The 25,834-nt window shown below is 38.1% G+C and overlaps 2 protein-coding genes across 8 annotated transcripts in view; one reads left to right on the top strand and one right to left on the bottom strand.

Moving 5' to 3' along the window:
• CCPG1 (cell cycle progression 1) lies at positions 1-24,980 on the top strand. 7 transcript variants are annotated; one of them, XM_064157572.1, is made up of 11 exons: positions 1-217; positions 3,562-3,633; positions 9,373-9,487; positions 9,965-10,044; positions 10,277-10,481; positions 11,258-11,353; positions 14,301-14,555; positions 16,859-16,897; positions 16,980-17,122; positions 18,092-19,491; positions 21,708-24,980. In XM_064157572.1, the coding sequence occupies exons 2-11, from the start codon at positions 3,574-3,576 to the stop codon at positions 21,886-21,888; spliced, it is 2,574 nt and encodes an 857-aa protein (XP_064013642.1). In that variant the 5' UTR covers positions 1-217; positions 3,562-3,573; the 3' UTR covers positions 21,889-24,980. The 7 variants fall into 7 exon arrangements, with proteins under 7 accessions (XP_064013642.1, XP_064013641.1, XP_064013644.1 ...); XM_064157571.1 differs by having other exon boundaries at positions 1-166; XM_064157574.1 differs by having other exon boundaries at positions 1-166; positions 17,001-17,122.
• PIGB (phosphatidylinositol glycan anchor biosynthesis class B) overlaps positions 22,423-25,834 on the bottom strand; it is a 9,225-nt gene continuing 5,813 nt past the window's right edge. Inside the window, exons 11-13 of the mRNA XM_064158180.1 lie at positions 24,347-24,557; positions 23,452-23,632; positions 22,423-22,906 (exon numbers count right to left, since the gene is read on the bottom strand). Of these exons, the coding sequence (XP_064014250.1) occupies positions 22,790-22,906; positions 23,452-23,632; positions 24,347-24,557 (509 nt within the window). The 3' untranslated portion in view covers positions 22,423-22,789. The remainder of the gene's footprint in view (positions 22,907-23,451; positions 23,633-24,346; positions 24,558-25,834) is intronic.

Genomic DNA, 25,834 nt, shown 5'->3' on the forward strand with positions numbered 1-25,834 from the left:
CGGCGGGCGGCGGCGGGGCCTGGACTACGCTCGCCAGGGTGCCGCGGTACGCCGCCGCCCTGCGCAGGCGCGGCCCGGGGGTCCGGAGTTGTTTTTAACAGCGTCACCGGCAGCCGCAGCCGGCCGCCCCTCGTCTGTGCGGAGCCCCGCTGGGCACCGCGCTCAGGTAGGCAGCGGGGCAGCTCCTGGGGATCTGTCGTCTTCCGACCTGGCCTCGGTGCGTCGCAGCCTCCCGGGAAACGGGGCGGACGAGGGAGTGGAGGGACTGCCTGGAGTGGGGCGAAGCTTGGGGGCGCCGAAACCGAGGCAGTCGCTGTTGGTCGCAGGGAGCAAGTTAGCGCGGCGCGGCGGGGTGGCCGTGACTCTGTGGCAACCGAGAGGGCACCGCGGGCGGCCTGCCCGCCCGCCCTGACCCTGGCCGAGGCCCTGGCGCTGGCGTTTGCCAACTTCCTTCTCTTTCATCATCGGCTTCAGTCCCTCCGGCTGATGCAAGGTGTTCTGTTTCATAAAGAGCGTTATTGTTGTTTTACCTATTATGGCACCCTGCCGCTTTCTGATGCAGTAACACCTGTGAGAGAGAAGCAGTGGGAGCCGAGCAGGGCGCTCCCGGCTTTGGGGTGCGTTCGCTTTTAGAAGCCACATTTGCCTCGCTGGAAACTATAGCAAGGAAAGAGTCATAGAGGTTGATAAATATATTAATCAAGAGGAATATTACTTTAGGGCAGAAGTTGCAGCACTTAGCATAAATAATGGATTTGCGTGAAAACCCTCAAGTGCAATAGCACACTGAGAGGTTTTATTTCTCATGTGCAATAAAGAAGCTACTGTAGAAGACAGCTGTGAGTTTTTGCGTGGAATGGCAGCCCAGCAAACTGTAAAGAACACTGATTCCCACTGGTGACCTGTTATTCAGCTTTGTCAGTGCTTAATGTGGTTTTGTAGCCTATGAAAACCTTTTTGAAGACACATGGGCTTCGAGGTTTGTTTAGGCTGGTTTGGTTATGCTTTTGAGACTGGTTTTTATTCTGCATTGCAGTGGATACATGGGATCCACATTTTTTTTGTGTGGATATATAGGATAACTTGGTGTTACATGATCATCAACACGTATGGCTGTAAGTTTTTACACTTTGCAGTTCTAGCTTGCATTTTGTTAAGGTTAGAAAAGTAATTCGTCCTTCTGATTCCCTGACCACTCCCTGTCTCCCATGAAATACATAAAGGTTGAACTGTGAAAAGATAATGAATATTTAGACAGAAGTTAAAAAGGGGATGTTGTCGAGAGCACAGGACATATGCCTGTGCTTTGCAATCAGCTTTGCAGCTTGAAACATAGAACTTGAACTATAGCTTTCTTTTGCAAAATAGTGGCAATAAAGGTGGTGAGCCACCTAGTGAAGCTGGGTGACTCAAATGAGGTGTTCCTTCTTTCAGTCCTTCCTGCTTGTCTTGACATACAGGATATGTGGAATACTCTACTGTATCCTGCAGTTATCCCTGATGTTACTGGACTGGAATCCATTATCGTCCTTTTGATTGTAGTCTCCATGTCAGTTTATTGCTAGAAGCTACAATTTTTGTTCTTTTTTTCCCCCCTTATCTTTGTTTTGTATCTGTTGCCAGTTTTTTGCAACGTAGCTAGTGATGTTTCTGATAGGTGACAACTTCAGGTGATGGTAATTACCTTCCTCTGACAGAGATGCTGTTGTTGAATGCCTGGTCAAATTCAAAACAGTTTAATGACAGCAACCAGATGTTATTTCAGGAAAACTGTGGAATGCACAGTTTGTGATTTGGGCAGTTATTTTGGTGATTGAAGAAGTGTGATTTTAAAGAAACATATAATACATACATATATATGTATATGTTTATGACTAGTTACAATAGGACTTAAGAAAAACAACAGGGCATTGTAGCCAGGTGGGGGGTGGCCTCTTCTCCCAGGTAACCAGCAATAGAACAAGGGGACACAGTCTCAAGCTGTGCCAGGGTAGGTATAGGCTGGATATTAGGAAGAAGTTCTTCACAGAGAGAGTGATTTGCCATTGGAATGGGCTGCCCAGGGAGGTGGTGGAGGCACCGTCCCTGGGGGTCTTCAAGAAAAGACTGGATGAGGCACTTAGTGCCATGGTCTAGTTGACTGGCTAGGGCTGGGTGATAGGTTGGTCTGGATGATCTTGGAGGTCTCTTCCAACCTGGTTGATTCTATGATTCTAAACCAACACTCTACCCTGCTGCTACCCTGATGTTCCCTGAGATTCTAAGAAAAGAGCTAGTGAGGGAGGAAAAACATATGAAGGAAAGTGACAGCTGTAATCAAAGAAAGGCTTTATAATGAATGGTAATCCAGATTCTCTGAGTTTGATATCTCCTTTGAGTGTAAATGAGTATTTTTGCTCTATCATCTGTGGTTGTGGTTGTCACAATTGACTTTTTTTCAGGGGAACCTCAAATATGTTCATTGAAACTGAAAAAAGACATGTACTATATATTAAAAAAAACTATAACTACGGTAGTGCAGATACAAGACAGAAGTTTACTGTATTTTGTTAGAAAGCTAAATGGAATTGGAAGTTGTGTATTTTCTTGTGCACACTTTCAGCTATGCTGGCATGTTCAGATGTTCTTATTCAAAGTTTGTGTGTGTTTTCTGTGTAAAGACAGCATTGGTAATGTAAATGAATTTAAACAAACAGCTACCTCTCTCTGAGTTTTTGCTGGAAGTAGCTAGATCTGGGAAATGAAGCAGATGCTTGATAGTCTCTGTTTTTGGCTGATTGTCATTTATAGAAGCTTTATTGAACCATGATTTCTTTTGCTTATTTGTTATGTTGGATGCAGAACGTAACACAACTGACTAGAAACGGTTCTATTTTGGGAAAGGTTGTGGTTTTTTTTTCTCCAAGATAAATCTGGCTGAAGCCAGACAGCTATAATCTGAAAATAACTACCAAAGTCACCTGGCAGTATTGTCACAAGTAAATTTTGTGAGTCAAAGTTTTCATGGTTTTGTAGTCTGTTTTCTTCAGATTCACTTTATTTGAGAGTATTTGAAAGAAGTGAACGAGACATTAAATATTTCCTGGGAGTGTAAGACTATTATTTCCAAAAGATCCTGATTTGTGTATTCTCAAAAAACAACCAACAACCCTGTGGTGGTGTTCTTAAACTGTAGCTTCTGTGCATGTAACAGTTCAGAAATTACTTACTTTACTGAAACATGTTTTAAACAATGACGCTACAGACAGGTTTTTAATTCTGTTGTAGTTTTAACTGGGTAGCCTTGTGTGTGTGGTATTTTGAGATAATCTTAAGAATGTTTTGTCTGGCTGAAATAGATACGTACCTACCAAAGCTGTGTTTACTCCAAATATGAAAACAGATAGGAAATATGTACCAATGAATGAGTTTTCTTTATAAACTCATGTCTTATCCTTGTTTGTTTGGTATAAGTTAGCATAGCCTTATGTAACATGATTTGGATTCTTCTGCTTCCTTTATTTGAGAGACCAGTGAAATTAATGTATCTTGCTTGTTAAAAGAATCTACTTTTACTTGCAGCGTGCTTTGAAAATGTCTGAAAATTCCAGTGACAGCGATTCATCATGTGGCTGGACTGTCATCAATCATGAGGTAACCATTCTCATTAAAGTTCTGTCAGACTAGCCATATGCAGTAAAATATTATTTCCACTTTATGGTTTTGGTTTTGTGTGGAGGTGTCATATCAGCTGAAAATCTAGAAGAGAGATTTATAAATAAGACAGCCTAAACCTACTGTTTCAGAAGTCTGTCTTACTATTATGTTTGATTTGGCTGAGTTGGAGTTAACCCTCTTCAGAGCATCTTTCTAGTGCTATGTTTTGCATTGCTGTAGCTGGGTGTTGATAACACAGCAGTGTTTTGGCTATTGCTGAAGGAGCACCCGTGTTGTGCTTTTGCAGCATTGTCTGCCCCAAGTGCATGTGGAGGGGTGGGCAAGATCTTAGGAATGGATGCAGCTGAGCCAGCTAACCCAAAATGACCAAAGGGGCATTCCATGCTATATGCTTTCATCTCAGATATATATACGAAGTGAAAGAAGTGTGGGGATGCTCATTCATGGCATCTGTCCTCTAGAGCAACTGCTATGCTTAGAACTCTGCTTCCCAGAGTGACTGACCACTGTATGTTGATGGGAAGTAGAGAATAATATCTCTGCTTGCTTTTGGTTCCATGCCTGGCCCTTGCTTGTGCTTCGCATTATTGAAGTGCTTCTATGTTATCACAGGCCGTTTGTTACATTTTCCCCTGTCCATCTGATAAGGGGAGTGATAGAGCAGTTTCAGCAGGCATTTGGCCTCCAGCCAGGGCCAAACGAGCACAACTGTGGCTGATGGAATTTTTGTTATTTGAAAGGGTAGGATTCTTTCTACACCTGTTTTACTTTGAAGATTTGCTAGAATTTTAATGAGATGCTATTCTCTGTTCCACATTTCCTGAAAACATTGACACCCCATGTAACTTGTCAATTACTGATAGTATATTTCTTCTTTTCTCTCCAGTCACATCCCTCACCAAAACAAACAAAACCAACAGTGCCCCCTCTCCAAACAAACAACCCCCCCACCCCAAAACAACCAATGAGCCATCCAAAAAAACCTTTAAAAATATAAAAAGCTCACAACCAAAACCTCAAACTAAACAATTGGGAGACATAGCAAATATCTCATGCATAAGGGAATGATTCCACAATTTCTGCCAGTCTTTTCTTCCACTAGCTTCAATACCTACTGTTAAGGAGCAGGCCCCTGCCCTTACATTCTGTCTTATTAGGAAAGAAATGGAATAGACACAAGTTTATACTCAGTGACTGGAATAGTAGAAGGCAACATTTTCAGGGCTTATACAAATGCTAAAATTCGTGCCTAACTGACTGCTTTTGTTCTGCCTGGAATTGTCTGTCTATGACTTAAGACCCTGATTGAGCTCTGGACATTGAGAACTGGTATAAAGATATCTGTGAGATGTGCTGCATCTGATCTTGTATTGCCTCACTCTGCTTACTGAATGCATAGGCAATTTAGGGAATGATCCTCATAGGCCTGTTGGTCTTACTTGTACAATTTTGAACACTAATTTCTATGGTATGCTGCTCTTCATTGAGAGAAGGAAAGACACAGGGAGTTCAGAGGGTATGAGGTCTTCAGAAATCTCCAAGGGATTTCCAACCAAAATTTTCCTGAGGTTTCTTGCCTCAAGTGGAATCTAAGGAAAGCTGCAGGGAGTAAAGGAATGCCAACATTTCATTTGGTTTATAGGGAAATGAAGAGGATAGTAAGGCAGGACAGCTCTACTTGAGTGTAAGACCAGTGAGAACTGTAGCCTACTCTGACTTTAAAATGATGATTAAAATGATTATCGAGAGCTTGCTATACTTGCACTTGAAAGGCTTTGAAGTGGGAAGAGATTCTTCCGTGAGAAGGATTGAAGTGACTTTCTCCTGTGTTTTCAGGAGACTCACAGCAGCTTTTAGCTCAAATTCTTTGCAATTTACATTAGCATTTTGGGTTTCGTTGGCCCTATTGTTCAAGGAGGAGAGTGCAAAGCATAAAACATATAGAAATATCCAGATACTGGAGTGTTGTGGAAGAGGAATTTTTAAGGCAGTGCAGATCTGAGCTAGTGGCAGCAACTAAGTGAATGGTTTCTTTCCACTAGGCAAACTGTTGCTGAAGAGCAATCTGTTGTGTACAGAAGTTGTGATAGTAGATTGTGTGGCAGTAGGTGGAAAGAGCTGCATGGAAGGCAAAAAACTCTTGATTCGATATGTTTTTTGTCTTTCAAGACTTACTGAACTGGTATATAGAGCTTTATCAAATTTGTATGGCTTCAGTTATGTTTCTGGCCATCTTTTCATCTCGGCTTTTATTTGGGACGAAGTGCTACATTTTCCTCATTCTCTGATGAAGTCTTAGGGTGTAGGTGTTTGTAAAGTTACTATTTTGTCTGTGCAGCCCTGGTTTAATTGGTATGTTTGTGTTTCCTGTCTTCTGATGTTTGACTACTTGTGTAAGGCAATACAAGCTTTATTCAAACAAAAGTAATTCTTAATTCATAGTAGAATAAAGCTTGAGACAAAAGAGGAAAAGTGAAGCAATTAAAGATCTGTCAGGATGGGATTTGTTGTTGGCAAGGCATTTATGGGATGGGAGTCTGAATCTGATGTTGGTTTGTGAGGTGGCAGTGTATGGATTAAATCAATACAATCAATAGAATTGGGAGCAGTAATTTTTACGCTGAGGTCGGCAGTTTTATTTGATCCAGTGACTTGCTGTCTTGATTCCACTGACTGTATTGATTGTAAGGGTGTCTTCAACAATTTGTTCATGTGTAGACCTCCAATGTTCTGTTCTTCTTTAGTCCTGAGGATTTTTATATCTCTTCAGACCTTGGTTCACATGTGTGCATAGCATTGTTTTGTGAACTGAGTGGTTTATTGAGCCAGAATCCTCAGAGCAAATGGATTAACTGTGTTCCTGGAATGACACCCATTTATTTGTCACCTGTATCTTTTAGTTGCCTGCTCCTAAATGTTTTCAGGAAGGAGTACCTGAGATATTTTATTCCTAGGAGGAAAATAGTATACAATGGGAAGAGACTGGGGTAATGACCATCTGTTTCTCCTTCACTGTACACTCCCTTGTTTGCACAATATAATTAAAGTCTGGGTGATAGAAAAGGGAAGCCATTGCAAGTTGGTGATTGTAGTCAAGTTTTGAAAGCTCTGTTTAGTTTCAAAAGCAAGATACATGGTTTGTGGCTTGTTAATGCTGGGCTGTGGTTTAATTTCTGTTGGCAGCAAGGTGATATTCAAGAGATGGTTAAAACTGCTTCTTGTTTTGGGTTGGGTAATAAGTTGGGAATCCTGTCACAAATGAAACAGAACACTCACTCGCTCCAGTTCTCAAGTCCAAGTGCAATAGAGGAGTGCCCAGGCTGTCAGACATTACAAACTTCTAACAAAAGCAAAAGGACTTAGGAGTTGGTTACAACAGTTGGGTTATTCAGCTGTCAATTGCAGGCTTCATTTTCATACTTATTTTACACTGGAGCTGACAAGGAATTATGCAGTCTTAAGTAAGTTAACATAACAGTGTTATGAGAAGGCAGGGATTTGTCTAGCTGAAGCAGAACAGACTTCTGTAGTACAGAGGTTTTCTGTTCCCATTACTCTTCCCTGCTTAAAAGTAGTAAAATCATTATGTTTGGGGATGGAATATGCTGGTGTTTAAGAGCTCCCATTATTGGTGTTCTCGTGTCAAGACAGCTTTGACTCTGAGCATGAAGGGAGCAGAATGGATGGAGTAGCTAGATATCCTTCTTACACTTGATAGCTGGGAAGGAGGTTACATGTAGACTGCTGTGCACTTTGGAAAGGTGATTTGGATGTTTAGAAAAGGGGTAGAGCTGAGGATTAGGCAAACTTGGAGTACTGTAGCATTACTTTCTCATATATTGCTGGGTCAATGATGCACAGCAGAATGCAACTTGGGTCAATGATGACACAGCAGAATCAGTTTCTGATTTGTTTTGCTATTTACAAAGGCACCAAGTTAAGAGTGGCAAGAAATGGCAGCTGGCTAGAGTGTGGTTGCAGACAGCTTTGTATGCTGAATGAAATGTCTGCTTTGAACAGAGTAGTGCTGTGTCTTGTTGGACTGCTCTTAAGAAGGGCCTTACCAATTTTGTGTGGAAGCGTAGGAAAAGGGGTAAGGAAACAATATAATTTCTCATCTTCTTTGATGAAATGGAAGGATGATGTGGGTCTAGCAACAGATTAAGCAAACCAAAGACTTCAGACAACCACAGCAGACTGCACACATTTTAAAATGGATGGTCTGCCTTGTACTTGGCTAGTTCAGTTTCTTGGTACTTTAGCTAAAATGTTAATGTATTTTAAGCTGTATTCCTGGTGTTTGCCTTGTTGTGAAGCCTGGGCAAAATAAGTTGTGCTTTTTTGTTTTTCTTCACGACTTGAAGTAATGATTCTATTACACCAGAGAAAAATTGTCACATAGCAGATCTATATGCTCTTCTATAAAATCAAGCCAAGCCAAAGCCCTCAGATAATTTAGTGTTTTCTTTCCTGAGCTTTCACTCAGATACTTAACAAGTTATTTACAATTGAATGGCAGACAGTTGAGATTAAAATCATGTCAATTCTGTAGTTAAAAGAAACAATGCCTTTGTCAATTTACTAAAGCAGTTAAATATTGAAGCTCTCGTTAAAAAGAACACAACTCTGTAACTTGGCTCCAGAGTGTGTCTTGTGTCATCTCATTTAGAGATACCTTATATTCCTGAAGTACAGTCTCCTCTTAAAAACGAAAGTGTGCATGTTTGCTTGAGTTGTGAAATAAGGCATATAAGGAAACTGATCTGGAAGTATTGCTGCTACTGTAATTTCACACCTGCTGTTGCAAAAATAACTATCTCTGTTTACAAAAACAGCTCAAGTTATTTATGGATCAGAGTGACTTAGTATTTTTCAGTTAAGTGTTGCATGTTTGTAGTTTCCTAATAATCTTACACATGTTCCATCAATTCTTTTAAGCAAAAATTACAAAGTGAAGATTAAATATTTAGTGGTCAACTGTATTACTTGTCTTCAGTGCCCTGTGTGCTCTTAGTGTTGTTTATCTTCGGTTCCTGTTCTGCTCTGAGGTTGTTGCTGACTGGCAGCTGACTAGTAACTAGGGCTCCTTTCTGGATTAAAGGCAGAAATCCAATTTAGAGGTTGCATAAATATTCGTTTTCCTGGTGTCAGAGATGTGCTTTTAAAACAGCCATTCAAGTTTGCTGACAGGAATTCGGGTGGAGTACATGTGCACTTTTTTTTTCTTAGTACTTACTAGTACTTCATTAGGAGTTCATGGTGGTACTCCTGGGGTTCCAGTTTGAGAGAAGCTGTGTGTATTCACATACACATATATTCATATACACACATGGACATGTGTGCAAGACCTAGATCACACATTCAAAAGTAATTTGAAAACCTTTTATTTCTTCAAATTCTATTTAATAAATAAGTTCAATAATACTACTAGAAAATACCAATTTAAAATACTTAGCATAGTTGTTAATTGATGCCTAAGTTGCCCTTTTTTCCCCTAGAGCTGTCTTCCTCTGCCTTGCTTTCAATTGTGGCCATGAGTGTTGCAAACAGTTGTTTCCCTTCAATTAATTATTTGGTATTTGCCTTGCTTTTAGTTGCTTAATATCTTATTCAGATTTAAAGGTTATTTTCCTCTTCTATTTCTAGTATTAATATTCTGTGTTTTTTTGTAGACTTCTGCTTTACTGTAACATTATTTTAACTCTTCAACTCCAGGGTTCTGACATAGAGACAGTGACTTCAGAAAATGGAAGTACAAATGATAGCCATGAGTTTGTTTCAGAAGAATATGTTTCTTTGCAAGAAGAGGAGCAACCAATTGATTTGCAAGGTAGGATATTAAAACAGGGGCAGTTCCAAAAAAAACAGATACCTATTGTAGCACCGGCATAAAATTGGTGTTTTTACTGGAATTTGTCTATTTCATATACTCTCTCAAAGTACTTTGCTTCATCAGTGTTGTGGAAAATATTTGGTCTTTGACATCAGAAGAGTGTTTTCTTCAAACAGATGAAATTGACAAAATGAAAGACATTCTGCTATACTTCAGATGTATTACTGAATAGCAGGTACTGGTGTTGGTGGAAAAAAGTATAATGGAATGACAGATTGGATTCTGATGTTTGTTAGAGTGATAGTAAAATTTGCATTTTGTATAGTTTTAGAAAATCTTCCTTAACACAAGTACATAGTAAAAATCTGTCACAAGTATACATATTTTAATATTGGGTGGGGGGCATAATTTGCAGTTACTGGTTTGAATCCCATCTTCATTTGTTTGTTTCCCCCTCCCCCTCTTTTTATATAGCTCAGTGCAACAATGATGGAGAGTTACCAGTGGTAGATAATACTCTGTCTGCTTTTGAGGAGACACAGACAGTTCCAGAGGTAAATTCTGTTACACAGAAGTTTCTTTAAGCCCTGTTTGACAATGTCAAGCAATATTTTGAAGGTGTTAAGGTACTGGTACTTTTTCCTTTTTTTTGGAAGCAGTATTTTTTTTTTGGGTGGGGGGGTTGGTTGTTTGTTGACCTTTTGGGAGTTTTGTTGACGTAGTGTTTTTAATTACTTTGTATTGTGTGTCTCTGAAAATTTCTTATGTTGTCTGTTTTCTTTTTAGGGAAACAACGTAGAGATCCTTGATGATGTGTCCTGCATGGGAACTGTCAGCGATGATTCTGACATTGTTACCCTTGAAGCTCCAAAACCAGAAGAAACCCAAAGTCAGGAAGAAGCTCCAGCTGAGAGTGAAGAAGCTCAAATTTCAGATTTTAACATGGGTTCCTCCTCCAGCAGCCAGTATGCATTTTCTAATCTAGAAACTGGTAAGAGCAATGAAGTATTAGGCAACTGTGTGTAAAATGTCCCCATGGAGAAAAAAATCTTTGCGTAGGGAACTTTCTTTTCTGTGGAGAAGGGGAAAAAATGGTCTTGTTGAGTGTGTGTCCAAGTATTTACAGTATCTAGGATAACTCTAGTTGGTTTAGGTCTAAAACTGGCCCAAATTTTGTCTGCAATCTTCCACTGGAAAGCATTCTCACCCATAAAGTGTTTGCTGTTTGAAATATCTTAAATATATTTAAGATACTCCCAATGCTTGGCAGAAATAGGCAATGCATGATATTCAGGAGAGAGGACATGAATAATTGGGCAATTAAAGGCAAGCAACCCCCCACCCTCTGCAAACCCAGATAAAAAGTACTGTTATGTTACTCTTTTCTAGTTCTCTACTCTTCGTGTTAAATTCTGTTTAGCTGCTTACGTGTAATCTTTTCTGTTCTCTTTGTTTTCTGTAACACTTTTGTGTTACTGAGTTTTAGCTTTAGAAGTAACTTTATTGCAGGAGCAGGAGCTTTCTTAAAATACTGTTGTATTGTAGAAGTAGAATAAAGCATCCTTAAACACTTATGTATCTCTGTAGTATCCATTGGAAACAGAAAATGACAGTTCAGCATTAATTGTGATCAGTTATCATTTATAGCAAAGCTGTCACCTTCTTTTAAGTCTTCTGGGTGATTTGATTTTTAATTTAGTTGACTTTTGTTTTAGACTTGATTTCTAAAAATGCCTTTTTTCCCCTCTCCATGTTTTTGTACACAAGTCAGTTTGCTGGAGAAGCTGAGGAAGATTCCTGATTGTGTAAGGGGATGGGGAAATGAGGTGAAAGAGCATGTGTCTCGCAGTCTTCCTTTTCAAGGTGGTGTGATTAAATTTGATCAGCTTGTGTGAAGCTGATTGCTTATGACTTGCATGGAGTGTTCATTAAAATATTATTGGTAGCAATCTGACTTGGTGTTATAGTAGTGATACTCCAAACAGATGCTGAAAGAACTTGGCTAAACTTTCATTTTGTAATTTGCTGTTTTGTAAAATGCTGAACTTGCATGTCTATTTGGAATGGGCATCAGTAAGATCTGCAGTGCATTTCGATGTGTATCCTTGACCATCCAGATGAATGACTCTTCTTCCATTCCCAATCTGTGATTGGCAAAAATAATTTTGTCCTTCTGACTTAAGCTGACTTCAGCATGATCTGTGCATTTGATTGACCAAATGTTATAGAAAATATGTAGAGTACTTTGGCAGTCAAAAATTTCATACCGCTTTTTGGCAGTGGGAATCTTTGCCATCCACTTACTGTTGAGATTTCTGTTGTCTTGCAAAAGGATGAGGTTTAGATTTTCTCAGTGTAGACACTAGGATGTTCTTCAAGGACTTTCTGCTGCATCTACTTACAAGCCAATTTCTGTTTAGGCTGTCTTCACCATGCAGACGGAAATGTTCTAACAGTGTTTTGTAAATGAAGTGAACTAGCAGAAGAGCTCACAGACTGAAATAAACTGCATGTAGGCTCAAATTGTGTCTGTGCAGAAACAGCAAAGGGAAATCACATCCTTAACTGACATTGTTATTTCATCTGGCTTCAGATGTAGGTCTGACACTTCAAAATCAGAAGAAAAGCTAGAATTTTAGACTGCTATTATGTTCACACTTTGTTTCATTTATACTCCTTTTTATTCTGTGAATGTTAGTACCACTTTGTACTGAATTCTTAGAGCAGCTGTAAGGCAGTAGCATCATTCTTGCCTCAGTGTCATGCTGTTGACAGCTTGCCAGTAAGTGCTTATGAATGGCTCTTAAGTGCTTTACAGATTTTTCCCCTCACTTTGTCTTATTTTTATTTCTTTTCCTAGTCTTTGCTGCCCAGTCTATATCAAAGTATTTCCCATTTCACTGGAAGCAGCTTGCTTCTTAACCACTTTTATATTCTGTATCAGTTAACTGTTTGGGTTGTTGAAAAAAACTCTAAAGCCCCCAAATAAGCAACAGTAACCCCTGTCTTACTCAGTACATCCTGTATAGTCCTTTATAATGTCTGACCTCTGCATTCTAGTAAAAATCCCTCTCCTGACTAATTTCTGAATGCTTGGTTTTTATTGTCCAGGATTGGAGAAGTATGCACCTGCTTAAATGACTGATTCTAAAATAATGTCCTTTTCTGCCAAGTTGTAGAAATTAAGAATCTGCATGTAAAGTAGCTGTTTGGGTTGTTTTATCTTTATTACATGTATACTTGATCAGTCTGGTTTGACTAACTGACTAAGATGGCCTCTTTTCTTTTGGTAAGAGAGAAAGTTAACTTTCTTTACCTGATATTGCTTGTCCATGGAGTCAGATGTTAGACATGCATTCAGATACCAACTGGTAAACTTTTCTGGGGCTGATGTAATCACTTCTGTTAAATTTAAGTGAACTTAAGTGGTAGTGCTTTCCATAGATAACAGCTAGTGGTGCTTGGCCTTCTTGTCTGTTCAGTGATGTGTGCATGGCTTCTCAAACAAATGATTTTCAGTTGTAAAGTGTTTCAAGGACAGTAACTCTATAGGTTTACATTTGAGTGATGATCTCTGATACAAGAATGAACAACCATATTTCTAGAAGGGCCATTAGCACTGGGTAATTGCTGGCATTGAATTTAGTGTCCAAGCAGGAGCACTTTGTCATGTGCTGGAAGCTTCATTGATCACATCGAATCTTTCAGGCATGTGAATTAGGTACATGAACAGAGATATTTAAGAGCTTTTTCACCCTGCTGCTGCTTCCCTTGATAGTTGCCTTACACTGGAAAATGATGCTTTCAAAGGAGGGAGATTAAATAATCATTGCTTCTGTGCTAGATTATATAAATTTACTTAACAGTACGTGCAGCAGGCATTTCCATGGCTAACAGCAAGAAAGAATTACAGCTCTTGTTGTTATTTTCCCAGTTAGAGTACACAGCTTCTGGGCTGTAGGAAAATGAACAACAAATGGCATCATAAATACCATTTTAGGAAAATATTAAAGAAGATTTTTGTTTGGTTGTTTGGGTATTGTTAGAATTCATTCTCATCGAGTCAACCTTGGAAAACGTTAGTTGGGCAATAGAAGAGTTTTGGACTTGAGAGTATTAGGAAGGGACAAAACATGGAAGCAGCTGAGTGATTCTTTTCCTATGTGACAATGGCTTTTTCAAAAGAGGGGTAAGGGTGTTAATGAGTTAGTGTATAGTAGATATTTAAAGTAAACAAAATGACATTTAAATAAATGCACAATGCAAAGCTTTAGATAATTATAATACCTACATTAATGGAACTTCAATGTAGTTTTGTCTGCAGCTGTATTAAAATCATATAATGACTTTAAAAAAAATAATAGAACTAGGTCTTCCTCTTAGGAGGCTTTCTCTTAAGCCATTGTGTTGCTCTTTTACTGTTAAGTAGAGTAGTCTCAATGTCTGTAAGAGAAAGCTGAATTCTTATCTTTCTACTTGACAAGAACTTGCTGAGAGTACATCTCGATGCGTTGAGAGTCCAAATTGTCCAAAGGAAGCACTCTTGAAGGAGTAAATGGTAAAGTTCCTGGAAGTGCTGTACAGTTTGTTGATGGTAACTTCTTGATAATCTTTTCCTTTAAATAAATTTAACTTTGGGCATCAAGTGTCCTTTGTATAATATCCAGCATAAACTACAACATATTGAGAATTTTTTAGTGTTTTGTAAGATAAAAGCCAAATATATTTTGTATAAATGTGAAGAGTTTTGATACTCAAATTCAAAGCAACTATTAATACATTTTAAAGGCTGTTTTATGTTGGTTTTCAGTTTTTTCATCTCAGGCTAGCAATGCTGAGTCAAGTAGCGATGAAGCCAGCAATCAGTCTGGTCCCACCGTACGAAAACGTCGGGCGAAGAAGAGGCTGATCTCCAGCTCTGAGGCTGACAGTGGGTCACTTCCTGAACAGGAATCTGAACCTTCCAGAGAAGAGCAGCACAAACGCCAGTTCAGTAGTGGCCTTAACAGATGCATCATACTAGCTTTGGTGATTGCAATCAGCATGGGCTTTGGGCACTTCTATGGTGAGTTTGTAGAACCAACACCTTAGATAACAAGACCCATTTTATTGTTTCCTTCTTTGCTAACAATCTAAACTTAAAAACGAGAAAACACAATTGATAATTTATGTGCAATATATGGGGAAGCCTCTCAGCAGTGCAATAGTATTTAATATACACTACTTGAAAATCTAAATACAAAATTAACTTACGGTTGCCCTTCCAGATAAATACTTCTTGAGTGTACCCTTCATTTTTCACATATTTTCTCTTGAAGTAAATTTGTGATTGTGCTTACAATTCCTAAGAGCATTCAGAGAGTTATTATAGCTTCTTGTCACATGTATACTCATCTGTTAAATGTAACAGCAAGGCATATTTTTTACACGAGTTCATTTTATCAATATTTTTCTCTCTCCTTTGGAGAAAAATATGCTTCGCTTGTCCTTGCCTGCAATTCCAGAGTGGCTTAGGGGATCCAGGATAACAGCAGTTTTTCAGTGCATTGCATGAGGTTAAGCATTACACAGGTTGTTACGACATTTAACAAAACAGTAGAACACATTCCAGATCCAAATCTACCTTGTGCAGTCCTGATCTTGTAATAAACATATGTTGTGGTAAAGACAATAGGGGACATTAATTTTTAGTTGTAATTTTTTCTTGAGTAATTTTAGTGTTATATGAAGGTTCTGCTTTCATAAGAAGAGGTGATTCAGTTTCAGACTGGGAGTATGATTATGGGTGGATTTGATTTTGACTAATTTTGAGTGGTCTGCATTTTGACACCTATTTTGGGATTTAAACTAATTTGCACTTCACCCTGATCATCTTTTGTTCTTAGGTAAACCTGAAGGTGAGTGTCATGGGTGATGTTTTGTGGACACTTTTTTGTTTGTGGATTTCCTTTTTAAGTTGTGCATGTGTATGTGTACACACACATCCATAAACGTGTGCATATTTATATTAGAAAAACCTAAAAACCCAGTCCAGTGTGTGCACAATTATAGGAATGACTGACACAATGGTGTGAAATACTTTCTACTTTGTATCTACAGCTAGTGATAGCTGATACAGAAACTAATTGATGTATATTGGCATGCTAGAAGCAGAGGGGAGCTTCTACACCACAATGACTACACCGGTCCTTGATAGTACTTTGTGGTGGCAACTTGAGTTTTCACTTTGCTTAATGATAAAAACTGTCCTTTTAAAGAACTTTGAGATCTATGGATGAGAAATACACTTGGGCCATATTTTTATTAAGGGATTCACTGTGGCTTGTTTGTTCATTCAATCTGTACTGCTAAATAAAAATTGACATTACTGATGACAGTTACAGCACACTCAAGAGAAAGAAGGCAACTCTGCTGCTTCAAGTGCAATTTTGTTGTGGTTATAACTAATTTTTCTAACAGAAGAAAGAATATCAAACTCTGCTTTCCATCTTCCTTTCTTCTGGTTTTGTGTGTTTTGTCTTTTTTAGTGTTCGTTGGTTTGATTTTCTTAAAACACAAACTTGAAAAGAGAAATTCATCTCCCTAGAGGACTACTTTGCATTTTTGTGATTTGTCTTGAAACAAATGTTTCTCACAGCAGTCTTTTAATGCTGGGCTAATTGTGTGAAAGGGGTATGTTTTGTGGAATTACTCCCTTTTTTTTGATCAGTTGTTCCATTTATAGGATGTCTTCTATTTAATAAAACATCAAACCTCCCTTTAGGTACAAGAGAATTTTAAAAGCAAAGAAATTAATTACATCAGTATTAGAATTTACAGAACACATATAGGTCAGGAAGTATCAGTAAACAAGTTCTACCTAATGAAAAAATCAGTGACTAATACAGTGAAGATTTTTTAATTTAATTAATTTATTTCTACCTGACAAAGGAGAGCTATTTGCTTCTTATACAGCCTTAACTGAGTAAGAATGACAAGATGGGGCCTGAAAATGGTTGGTGCTGTATGAGCAGCCTGCAGTGACAGTGTTTCTGCATGAAAGTTCAGACATTGTTCCAGTATATTCTTATTCATATAAGTTTAACAGTAGTGGTTGTACTGCTGAAGTGGATAATGTGTGCACTGAATAATGGTCTCTCTTTTTTTATCCTGGTTGACTTGCATATTACTAACAATTACAAAAAGAAAAACCCACTCACATCCTTTCCTGCATAACTTTTGTTGGTTTGTATCTAATGTATTTCTCCCTGTGCTCCAAAATCCCTTCATTTGTTATCACAGTGAATTTTTGGGTCTGACAAATTGTTTGTTGGAAAAAAATGAATCAGTATATAACAGTCTGGTTTTACAATGTTTATTTTGTTGCAGCTGAACAGCTCATAGTAAGTACTTGGCAGAAGTTGCAAGGTAAGACTGCTTTTGAAATTGCGGAGAAAATGAAGATGTTTAGGTTCATATTTTCCTCTAATGTAAATCAGACTATCAAAAGAAAGATCTTTCATCTTTTTAGGTACAATACAGGTACAGAAACGTCAGCAGCTGGTGACAAAGACACATGAATTAAAAGATATGAAAGATGACCTTTATCAGTGCCAACAAGAGCAAGGAGATAAAATGCATCATAAAATGGGGGTAAGTATGAGCTTAACTGGAGCCACTGGGTTATATTGTCATTGCTGGCAACTTAAAACAATGAAATAAATTTATTACCCAAGTCCATTACATTTTTTTCTTCAGTAAATTCTTTCTGAAAATGTAATTTTTCTTTCCCCCAAATTCTTGACAAAGATTTTATATTTTGATCAAATTTTGTTATTAGAGTGTGTTTAAATATGCTATTTGTTAGGCATGTAGCATAGAAGTTATCTGGATACAGAGACTTTCTCTTTCCCTATGACATTGTGCCAGCTTGTTATTAGTGAAGACATCTGAAGTATAACATGCTGATAAAAATCTCTTATAGGTTGTGCATGTATGTTTCCTGAATTTGCATTCTAAATTGTCAATGGTTGTTTATCTTTTTAATACTTCACCTGTACTTTTCAGTATTTTTACTGTTAGATCATTCAGAGAGATGAGGGAGGGATTTGTGTCTCTTACATGTAATTCTATAGATCTAGTTCTAGAGTATGTCAAGGATTCTAAGAGACAGGGGTATAGTTGGGATACAGTTACATGAACTTGTATTTTCACCAACAAATTTGATTCAAATTCAGTTCCTGGATTTCAGCCTCGACTGAAGTCTTGCTCCAGATGATGTACCTGTTTTTGTGAACTGCAAACCCAGTTTGCTGAACATAAACCAACAGGGCACATTCAGTTTCCTTTTACGGTGTTACAATTCGTGTACTCAGTTTATTATCCTTCAGCTGCTCATGCCAATAGAAACAAGGGGTGATGACCTTTGGTTGGAAGAAGGAGCCTGTCACACGACCTTTGTTGCCAAGACAGTGTTAGTGTGCATATGTGAGATAAACCAGTCCTATTTTTGCATCTTGCTGCAACTAAAACTGGGCTGCCCTAGTCTTTCATCTTTCTGGCTGAAGTGGTAACTGGGTTAGTTGTACTGTTTTTTGTTAATTTTCTTTTTGTTTGTATTAGTTACTCAAGGGAGATCTTGCCACGTGTTTGACCTCTACTGAGGTAGAGAAGAAATCCTTTGAATCTCAAAAAAAAAATCTTGCTGATGAAAATCAACACTTAAGAGAATCTCTAGAGAGGGAAGAAAAAGCTTTGGCCTCCCTTCAGGAAGAGTTAAGGAAGCTAAGACAACAGATTAGAAATTTGGAAGATAAAGGTACTAGCACCGAGTCTATTGTAATGGAAAATCAGAAACTAAGGGAGCATTTGGAAGAGGAAAAGCAAAGAAATCACAACTTTCTTAGGCAAAAGGAAACACTCTTTGCAGAGGCACAGATGCTAAGGAGAGAACTAGACAAAGAACGTCATGTTACAGAAGCTCTGAAAAAAGAACTGGAGCAGTTAAGTTCTCGTCAAACACCCAACAGTGCTGCTGCTGCTGATACATTAAGAGAAAATGAAGAAATAGAAACTTTGAGAGAAAGACTCGTAGAACTAGAAAAAAAGCTAAACTTCGAGCAACAACGTTCTGACTTATGGGAGAGGCTGTATGTAGAAGCAAAAGACCAAACTGAAAAACAAGAAATGAATGGAAAAGGCCAAAAGAAAGGTGCTAAATGGCAAAGTAAGGCTAAAAAGAAATCAAAAGAGTCATTTTTTGGTTCAGTTAAAGAAACTTTTGATGCTATGAAAAATTCCACGAAAGAGTTTGTAAGACACCATAAAGAAAAGATTAAGCAGGCTAAAGAAGCAGTGAAAGAAAACCTGAAAAAATTCTCTGACTCCGTAAAGTCTACATTCAGACAGTTCAAAGATACCACAAAAAACATCTTTGATGAAAAGAAGTCATCAAATGCTAAAAGACCCGAGGCAAACAAGAAAGCACGAACTTTTTACAGAGACCACAACTCTTACGAGAACCAGAAACACACACATTACAGGGGACCTAACATGCCAAAAGATTTCAAAGACGGAAGAAAACGGCCGTTTACGTTTGAAAAAGACACAGATCCACAGAAATGTCTCGGCGATCCTTTGTGTAACAGAAAGCATCAGTATGTCCTAAAGGGCTGCTCTGGTATTTTCGAATGTGCTCATCAAGAATTCATTAGTCTCTTTAACAGAGTGTCAGATCCTATCAGGGTGGATGAATTTAATCGGCTCATGAAAAAATACTTGCAGCAAGTTGTACATAACTTTCACCATTGGAGAGAACTAGAAAATTTCATCAATAAATTTTTTCACAATGGCTTATTTATACACGACCAGATGCTCTTCACTGATTTTGTTAATGATGTCAAGGATTACCTGGAAGATATGAAGGAATACCAAAATAATAACGAAAATATTTTTGATGATTTGGACAAATACATCTACAGATACTACTTCCATGATGATAATTCACCCCAGCATGGACCGAGGTTTGTTTCCATATTTCCTGAACTTACTAACACAGTAAAGTACTCTTCATAAAGACAGCAAACATCCTTGTTCTAACAGGTGGTCTTCTAGCATGTTTGCATATGTCTGTGTATACATGCTAGGTTTTCTTTAGGACTCAATGAAAATACTAGATTGTGTTCTATGAAGTGGATCTGCAGTATCTTACCTATTAGTTTGGGAAACGCTACACATCCCCTGTACATAGCACAATCTTAGCATTTCTACTGAGTTCTTCAGAAAACTGTAACTGCAGTAGCATTACCTTACACTGAACAACTCTGATCGCCTGTCTGATGCAGTGAGTAACTATGTCAGTAAAGGCATTAACAAGGACTTCCTTGTCCTCTGAATGAGAAAGCTTTTGGGATGTATTTGAGCAGTGTCACAGTCGAGTTCTGTCGGGTATATTCCCTGATGGCATTTCAGGAATTCCTCTACTCTCTTGTAGCTTTGTATAATACTGTGTTAAGTTTGTATGCCCAGAGCAGAGCTGCTTCAATGACAGGCTTTAGATCAGATCCTCGTCCCCCGACTGTATTTTGTTCAGTCTTGCCTACAAAAGTCCTTGGCATAAATTGCTTCCAGTTACTTTCCCGGATCTGATGGTACTCTTGGGGCTTCTCCACAGCAGTTGTGGTGTGCTGCCTCGCTGGCCCAGAGAAGTGATACATATTGTAGACTGTTTCTGCTGCTTAGACCTTAGTGAAAGAAAATTAAGGAAACAACCTTACTATGTTGTATGCAACTTGCTCTTTCTGGAGCATCTATATGTATATTTTATGTGGCTTTCAATATTGCCATTATGAATTTGGCTATGTAGTTGGTTTGTGCTGATGTTTATTCAGGTCAGAAAAAAATGCCATATATGAACTTATTTATAATACACAAGAAGTTGTCCTTGTAGCCATGACAGATCTTCTCCCTGTGCTAGTATTCAGTGCAAAGCATATTAAGTATTTAGATCAAAGTCCATTTTTTCGGTCAAGTTTCTCTTCTGGACTTGTATTATTATTTCATATGTTTTATTGCAGCAGGAAGTCTGGATACTTTGGAGTTACTAAATATTATGTAGTACTTTTCCTTTCCAAGTTAAACTATGAGGATGATACTCTTACCAGCTACCAAGCAGCCATTTTAATGTGTAGTTTTGGCAAGCACAAATTTTTACATTCTTACTTACAGTTGAAATACATCTTAGTAAATTATTCTTTAAAAGAACTTTAAATGCTTAATGCTTGAACACTTCAGTTTGCATAAAAAAAACAAAGTAATTTTTGGTAATATCATACAAAGGTTTGTATGGTATGGAGGATGAAAACAGCCTTAGCTTAGCAGAATGCTAGAGACACCTGAAGGGTGGTTGTGGCCAGGAGGAGGTTGCTCTCTTCTCTCAGGTGGCCAGCACCAGAACGAGAGGACACAGCCTCAAGCTATGCCAGGGTAGATTTAGGCTCGAGGTGAGGAGAAAGTTCTTCACTGAGAGAGTCATTGGACACTGGAATGGGCTGCCCGGGGAGGTGGTGGAGTCGCCGTCCCTGGAGCTGTTCAAGGCAGGACTGGACGTGGCACTTGGTGCCATGGTCTAGCCTTGAGCGCTGTGGTAAAGGGTTGGACTTGATGATCTGTGAGGTCTCTTCCAATCCTAATAATACTGTGATAGTGGTCATGTGATAACTGAATGTAGTATAAGGGTGCTGTTAGCATCAAAAACTGCAGCAAGTGAGCAAATGTTTTGGCAGTGCCCCCTCTCACTGTACTTGCTGTATGGGAAAACTTTTGCAGTACCCTTGTTAGAACAAAGCATGCTTTCCTAAAGGTCTGTGAAGTTTTCATTATTTTTATAACCCAGAATGTAATAAAATAACTGAAAAATAGATAAATCTCACTCAGACATCACAGCTGGGATAATCAAACAGCTTTGTTTCAAAAAGAACTTCAGGCGACCAGCTGCAGAGCATTTTTGGTTTTTAGAAAGTGTATCTTTTAAATATACCACTTTACTGATGACTTAAATGCCCCCCCCTCCATTTTGCTTATCAAAGAAAATACTTTATTTTGTTTTCTTCTCAGTCGACCTCAGCATGTTAAAAGTTGTTCTCGACAATGTAATTGTTTCAAAATGCTTTCATAATAGTAATAAGGTGTGCTCTCATAAGAGTAGTAATAAGCTTTTCTTTTTTCTCACTCCTTGCAGTCGACCTAAAAGACCACCTTTTACACAAACTGAAAACTCCAGACATGAAAAACAAGCTCAGAAGTACCACTACCGTAATAAAAGAGAAGGTAAATGGCATAAATATGGTCGCACTAATGGAAGACACATGGCAAACCTTGAAATAGAATTGGGGCAATTACCCTTTGATCCAAAATATTGAGTAATTTATGGTAAGATTAGAATTCACATCCTCTCCAGAAAGTAATTGTTTTTCAGCAAAGCAGCAAGATGCAAGCTTTTTCTCTACATAATTTGATTTTTACACATTTTTGTTAAAAGGCAGAGGTCAAGCTTTCTAATTTGCATATTCTGTACTGTTGCTTTAACTGTTCTTTGGAAGTGCTGAGTTCAGGTGTCAGCAGTATTGCTACAGAAACTAGGCATGCAATGACTTGTGTATGAAAAATATGCTTAATTGCATTACATTAGTGTAGTTCAAGCTTGAGTCATGCATAATGTACGAATAATTAACACCAAAGTTTGATATACTAACTTCATCTCATCCTTCAAAAAATAGGTCTACATTATGGTAATATATTTGTTAGTGTTCTGTAATCTCACACTTGCTTCTTGTCTTTGGGGGGGGGGTGGGTGGGTGTCAAGAGCTTGTTAAATTGTGAAGAATTTGCTGTGCTGCATTCTAATCAGCTTTAAGCACTTGAAATGCATATTGTGTAAAAAAAATAAAGAGACATTGTGGGTAAAAGACTTTATTTATAAAACAAACCTAGCATTAGTTGTACAGTTCTATAAAAATGGTCCAGTCTTGTTGACTTTCTTATGAAGTAGTTACATGACAACTTTGGTTTTCCTGATGCTTTCTAGTGTTGTAAGGGCACACATCACTCCCACCCATTCATGCTGCTAATGAAGTTGCCTTCAGGAAGAAGTTTGTTTTCAGACAGCCAGAGGCTGCTTAATCAGACTTCCCCCTTTGACTTACCCGGTTTTTAGATTCTATACTCACTGCAGTACAGGATCTTCTAAGCCATAGTACTGCTGTGCAAAACTGATCTTACTAGGTCTTCAGTCCAGAAACTGATCTTCAAGTGTCATCCATTTCATGTTTTCTTCCTGTAAACGTAGATCTGGCTTCCAACTCGTCCCTGAGGTACATGAGTGTGAAAGACAGTGGCTGTTTTCTCATAGCCCCTTAAAGCTAGAAATGATGAGATTTCCTGTAAATGAACATACATTAATTTCCACAGTCAGGAAGTGTCACTGGGGGCTTCAGAAAAGTATTCCAGAGTCTTCTGAAAATTATCAATACCATTGCACCCATAAAATTTTATCCTCTACTTTAGGAAAGGTACCTATACTGTTTAATCTCATCCATCGTGGGTATTTACCAGACACTTGCTTTCAGTTTGTGTGCTTCATAAAATAATAGAGGGGAAATGGTGCCCTGACAACAGGCTTTTTGCTTGTCACTGTAGGTTACTTAAAAGTATATGGTTCTGGGAACAGATGGCACATTTATTTCAGTATGGCTTGAGAAGAGTTCCATGAAATATTACTTGATGCTGTGTAGAGTCACAGAGAGGGGGCATACCTACATGTTAAGTACCTATCACTGAAAGGGCATTATGAACTGCAGGGTTCAATTTTAAGCTGTATTTTGAAAACTTGAGGACAGTTTTAGAAAAGTCTTAGCTATTAACACTCCCCTAATTTATTTTTAGTGATCTCAGAAGTAGTTTGCTTCATCTTGCAGTTACCATACCTGTTCTAGTATGCTGAAGAAGATCAAGTGACTAGGTAATAATGTGTCGTCATAAAACTCCTTGTTAAGCCAACCCACTGGATTAGAGTAAAATACATCTGCTTCATCAATATAGTTCTCATTTCCAGTTAGGTCTGGGGGACACTGAAGGAATCGCATTTTTAGAGGGCAGTGAACATGACTAAGGAGAAAAAAAGAACAACAAAATAGACCCCACTTGAGGATAAACTGGCCAGTATCAAAGATCTGAAATGACTCACCACTTAAAGATACCTCAGTCAAAACCAAAACGGAATAATTAGTTGTGTTTTTCCCCTAAAGTCCTATTTTCTTCCCTCTGTACTTCACATGAAAGCAAAAGTAGAACAAATGCTGTGACTATTGGTTCACAAAAAGCAGATACATTTAATACCTGCATAAAATGACTTAATTAAAAAGTACTTTCCCATATCAGCTACACTGCTTATACCTGCTTTAATGTTTTCTTTACTGGCCACAATCTATTAAACTTTTGAAAGTAGTGGCCTCTGTCATTGTATGTTGAAATTACATTTCTTTATGCTCTAGCATAGTTTGATAGCACAATTAGCCTTTACTTTTTCTACAAAGGTTACCATAATGGAGCTCATACTCAAAATGAGTGAGTTTCAAAAGTCAGAGAAGTCATTGCAAATCCTACCACAAAGCTATTTTACAAAAACTGAATAAAGCTTAGGTGCTGAACTTTATTCTGTGCTACAAGCATCTGGCTTATTTCCCCTATTCATTCTGTATGGAAAATAAAAACTCATCCCGTGTATGTTTATCCATCTCAATCTATTAAGCTTAGGGAAAAAGGTATTTTTTTCCTAAGTGTATAGATTTTAATATAGTATACTGTGAACTATTTTATTACCTGTAAAATGGAGTAGAGTGGCATGGCATCAGGATGAAGACAGAAGCTTGTGACTGGTAAGAATCATTACAGAGTTGCTGTATGTGACTCATAACATCAAGAGAGCCTCGCTGGTGAATCAAGCCTGTATACAGAGCTGGGAGTAAATTTGATAGAAGTAGGCAACTTGCTGCAGATTTCTTCCATGTTTTCAGATGTTTCAAAGAATATCCTACAGGAAAATTTGAATAAGTTTTAGAGATAAGCAAACACTAACAGTACTCCACAGTATTTCTGAAAGTACCCTAACTTAGTGGAAAACCTTTACTCAGTTGATAGCAATCCTTTGCATTTAGATATTTTAATACAATGTTCTTTTACTCTTTGAATGGAAATTGAGGTTAGGTTTTGACCTTATTAATGTTTGGATTTAACAGTGTAATGTTAAGCCCGTACCTGTCTTCTGAAGTACAGAAATACAATTTCAAAGTCAGTGCTTTGTCTCTTTAGAGATTAATTTTAACTTTTTTTTTTTGTGGGGAAAAGAGTCTGTTGAGTAGTTGGGATGAATGATACACAGTGATTTAATGTTGCATTCAGATTCCTGTATGTTCAAGTAGAGCCAGAATAAATGGTAACTACATGTGCTTTGGAATGGCTGTGGTACTCTCTTTCTCCAACGCGCTGAAAGCTACAGCGTTCCCATGGTAATTTTCAAGCTGCTATCCTTGGAAAAGCTTACTTCTCCATCTTTTTCCCATGCTCTCATACTTTGCTTGAGGGAAATTTTTCCTGGTTGGAGATAGCTGTATAAATCTCTTTCTCATAACCATAACTTAGCTGAATCTGGCGTATAAGACCGTTTCACGTTGCAACCCATCTGGAAACCCTTACTAAATCATGTGCTTGTCAGTATTAGGAGATAAAAATATTTTCTGCAGATTAGCTCTCTGACCACCTTTACTGAATCACAAGTAACAAGAGTAGGCTTGTTACAAAAGTATTCAGTTGGTCTCTTCTGACAATCTGCAGATCTCCATCTCAGATGGAATCAAAGTTCCATCTGAGATAGTTTGTGTGTTTCAAACATAAGTGGAAAGATTCTGTGATAGGTGTACTTTAATTGTCTTTGTCAAATACTCTTAGCTTATCTTTAAGTGTGCTTGAAATTTACTTTGAACTTCATGACTTTGTTTATGTTTTGCACAACTTAATGACCTCACTGTAACCATTAAGTTATCAGATAGAACGTGGGTTATTTTTTTCTTCACTAAAGTATCCAAACAGATGATAAGTAGATTAATTCATTCATCAAGGAATATTAACACAAAAAAAATGGTCTGATTGGAATTTTTCTCTGTGAGGTAGTACCTTGCTCACCTTAAATCTGTTCCTGAACAACGCCAAGTATGTATTTCATCTTAGCAGAGTGCAAAAGTATTGAAGTAAGATTTACTTTTGTTTACACTAGGCTAAAGAAAATTATTTTTCACTTATTCATCTGTTTGA

The sequence above is a fragment of the Pogoniulus pusillus genome, chromosome 17 (genome assembly GCF_015220805.1).
Source record: "Pogoniulus pusillus isolate bPogPus1 chromosome 17, bPogPus1.pri, whole genome shotgun sequence".
Classification (NCBI taxonomy): domain Eukaryota; kingdom Metazoa; phylum Chordata; class Aves; order Piciformes; family Lybiidae; genus Pogoniulus; species Pogoniulus pusillus.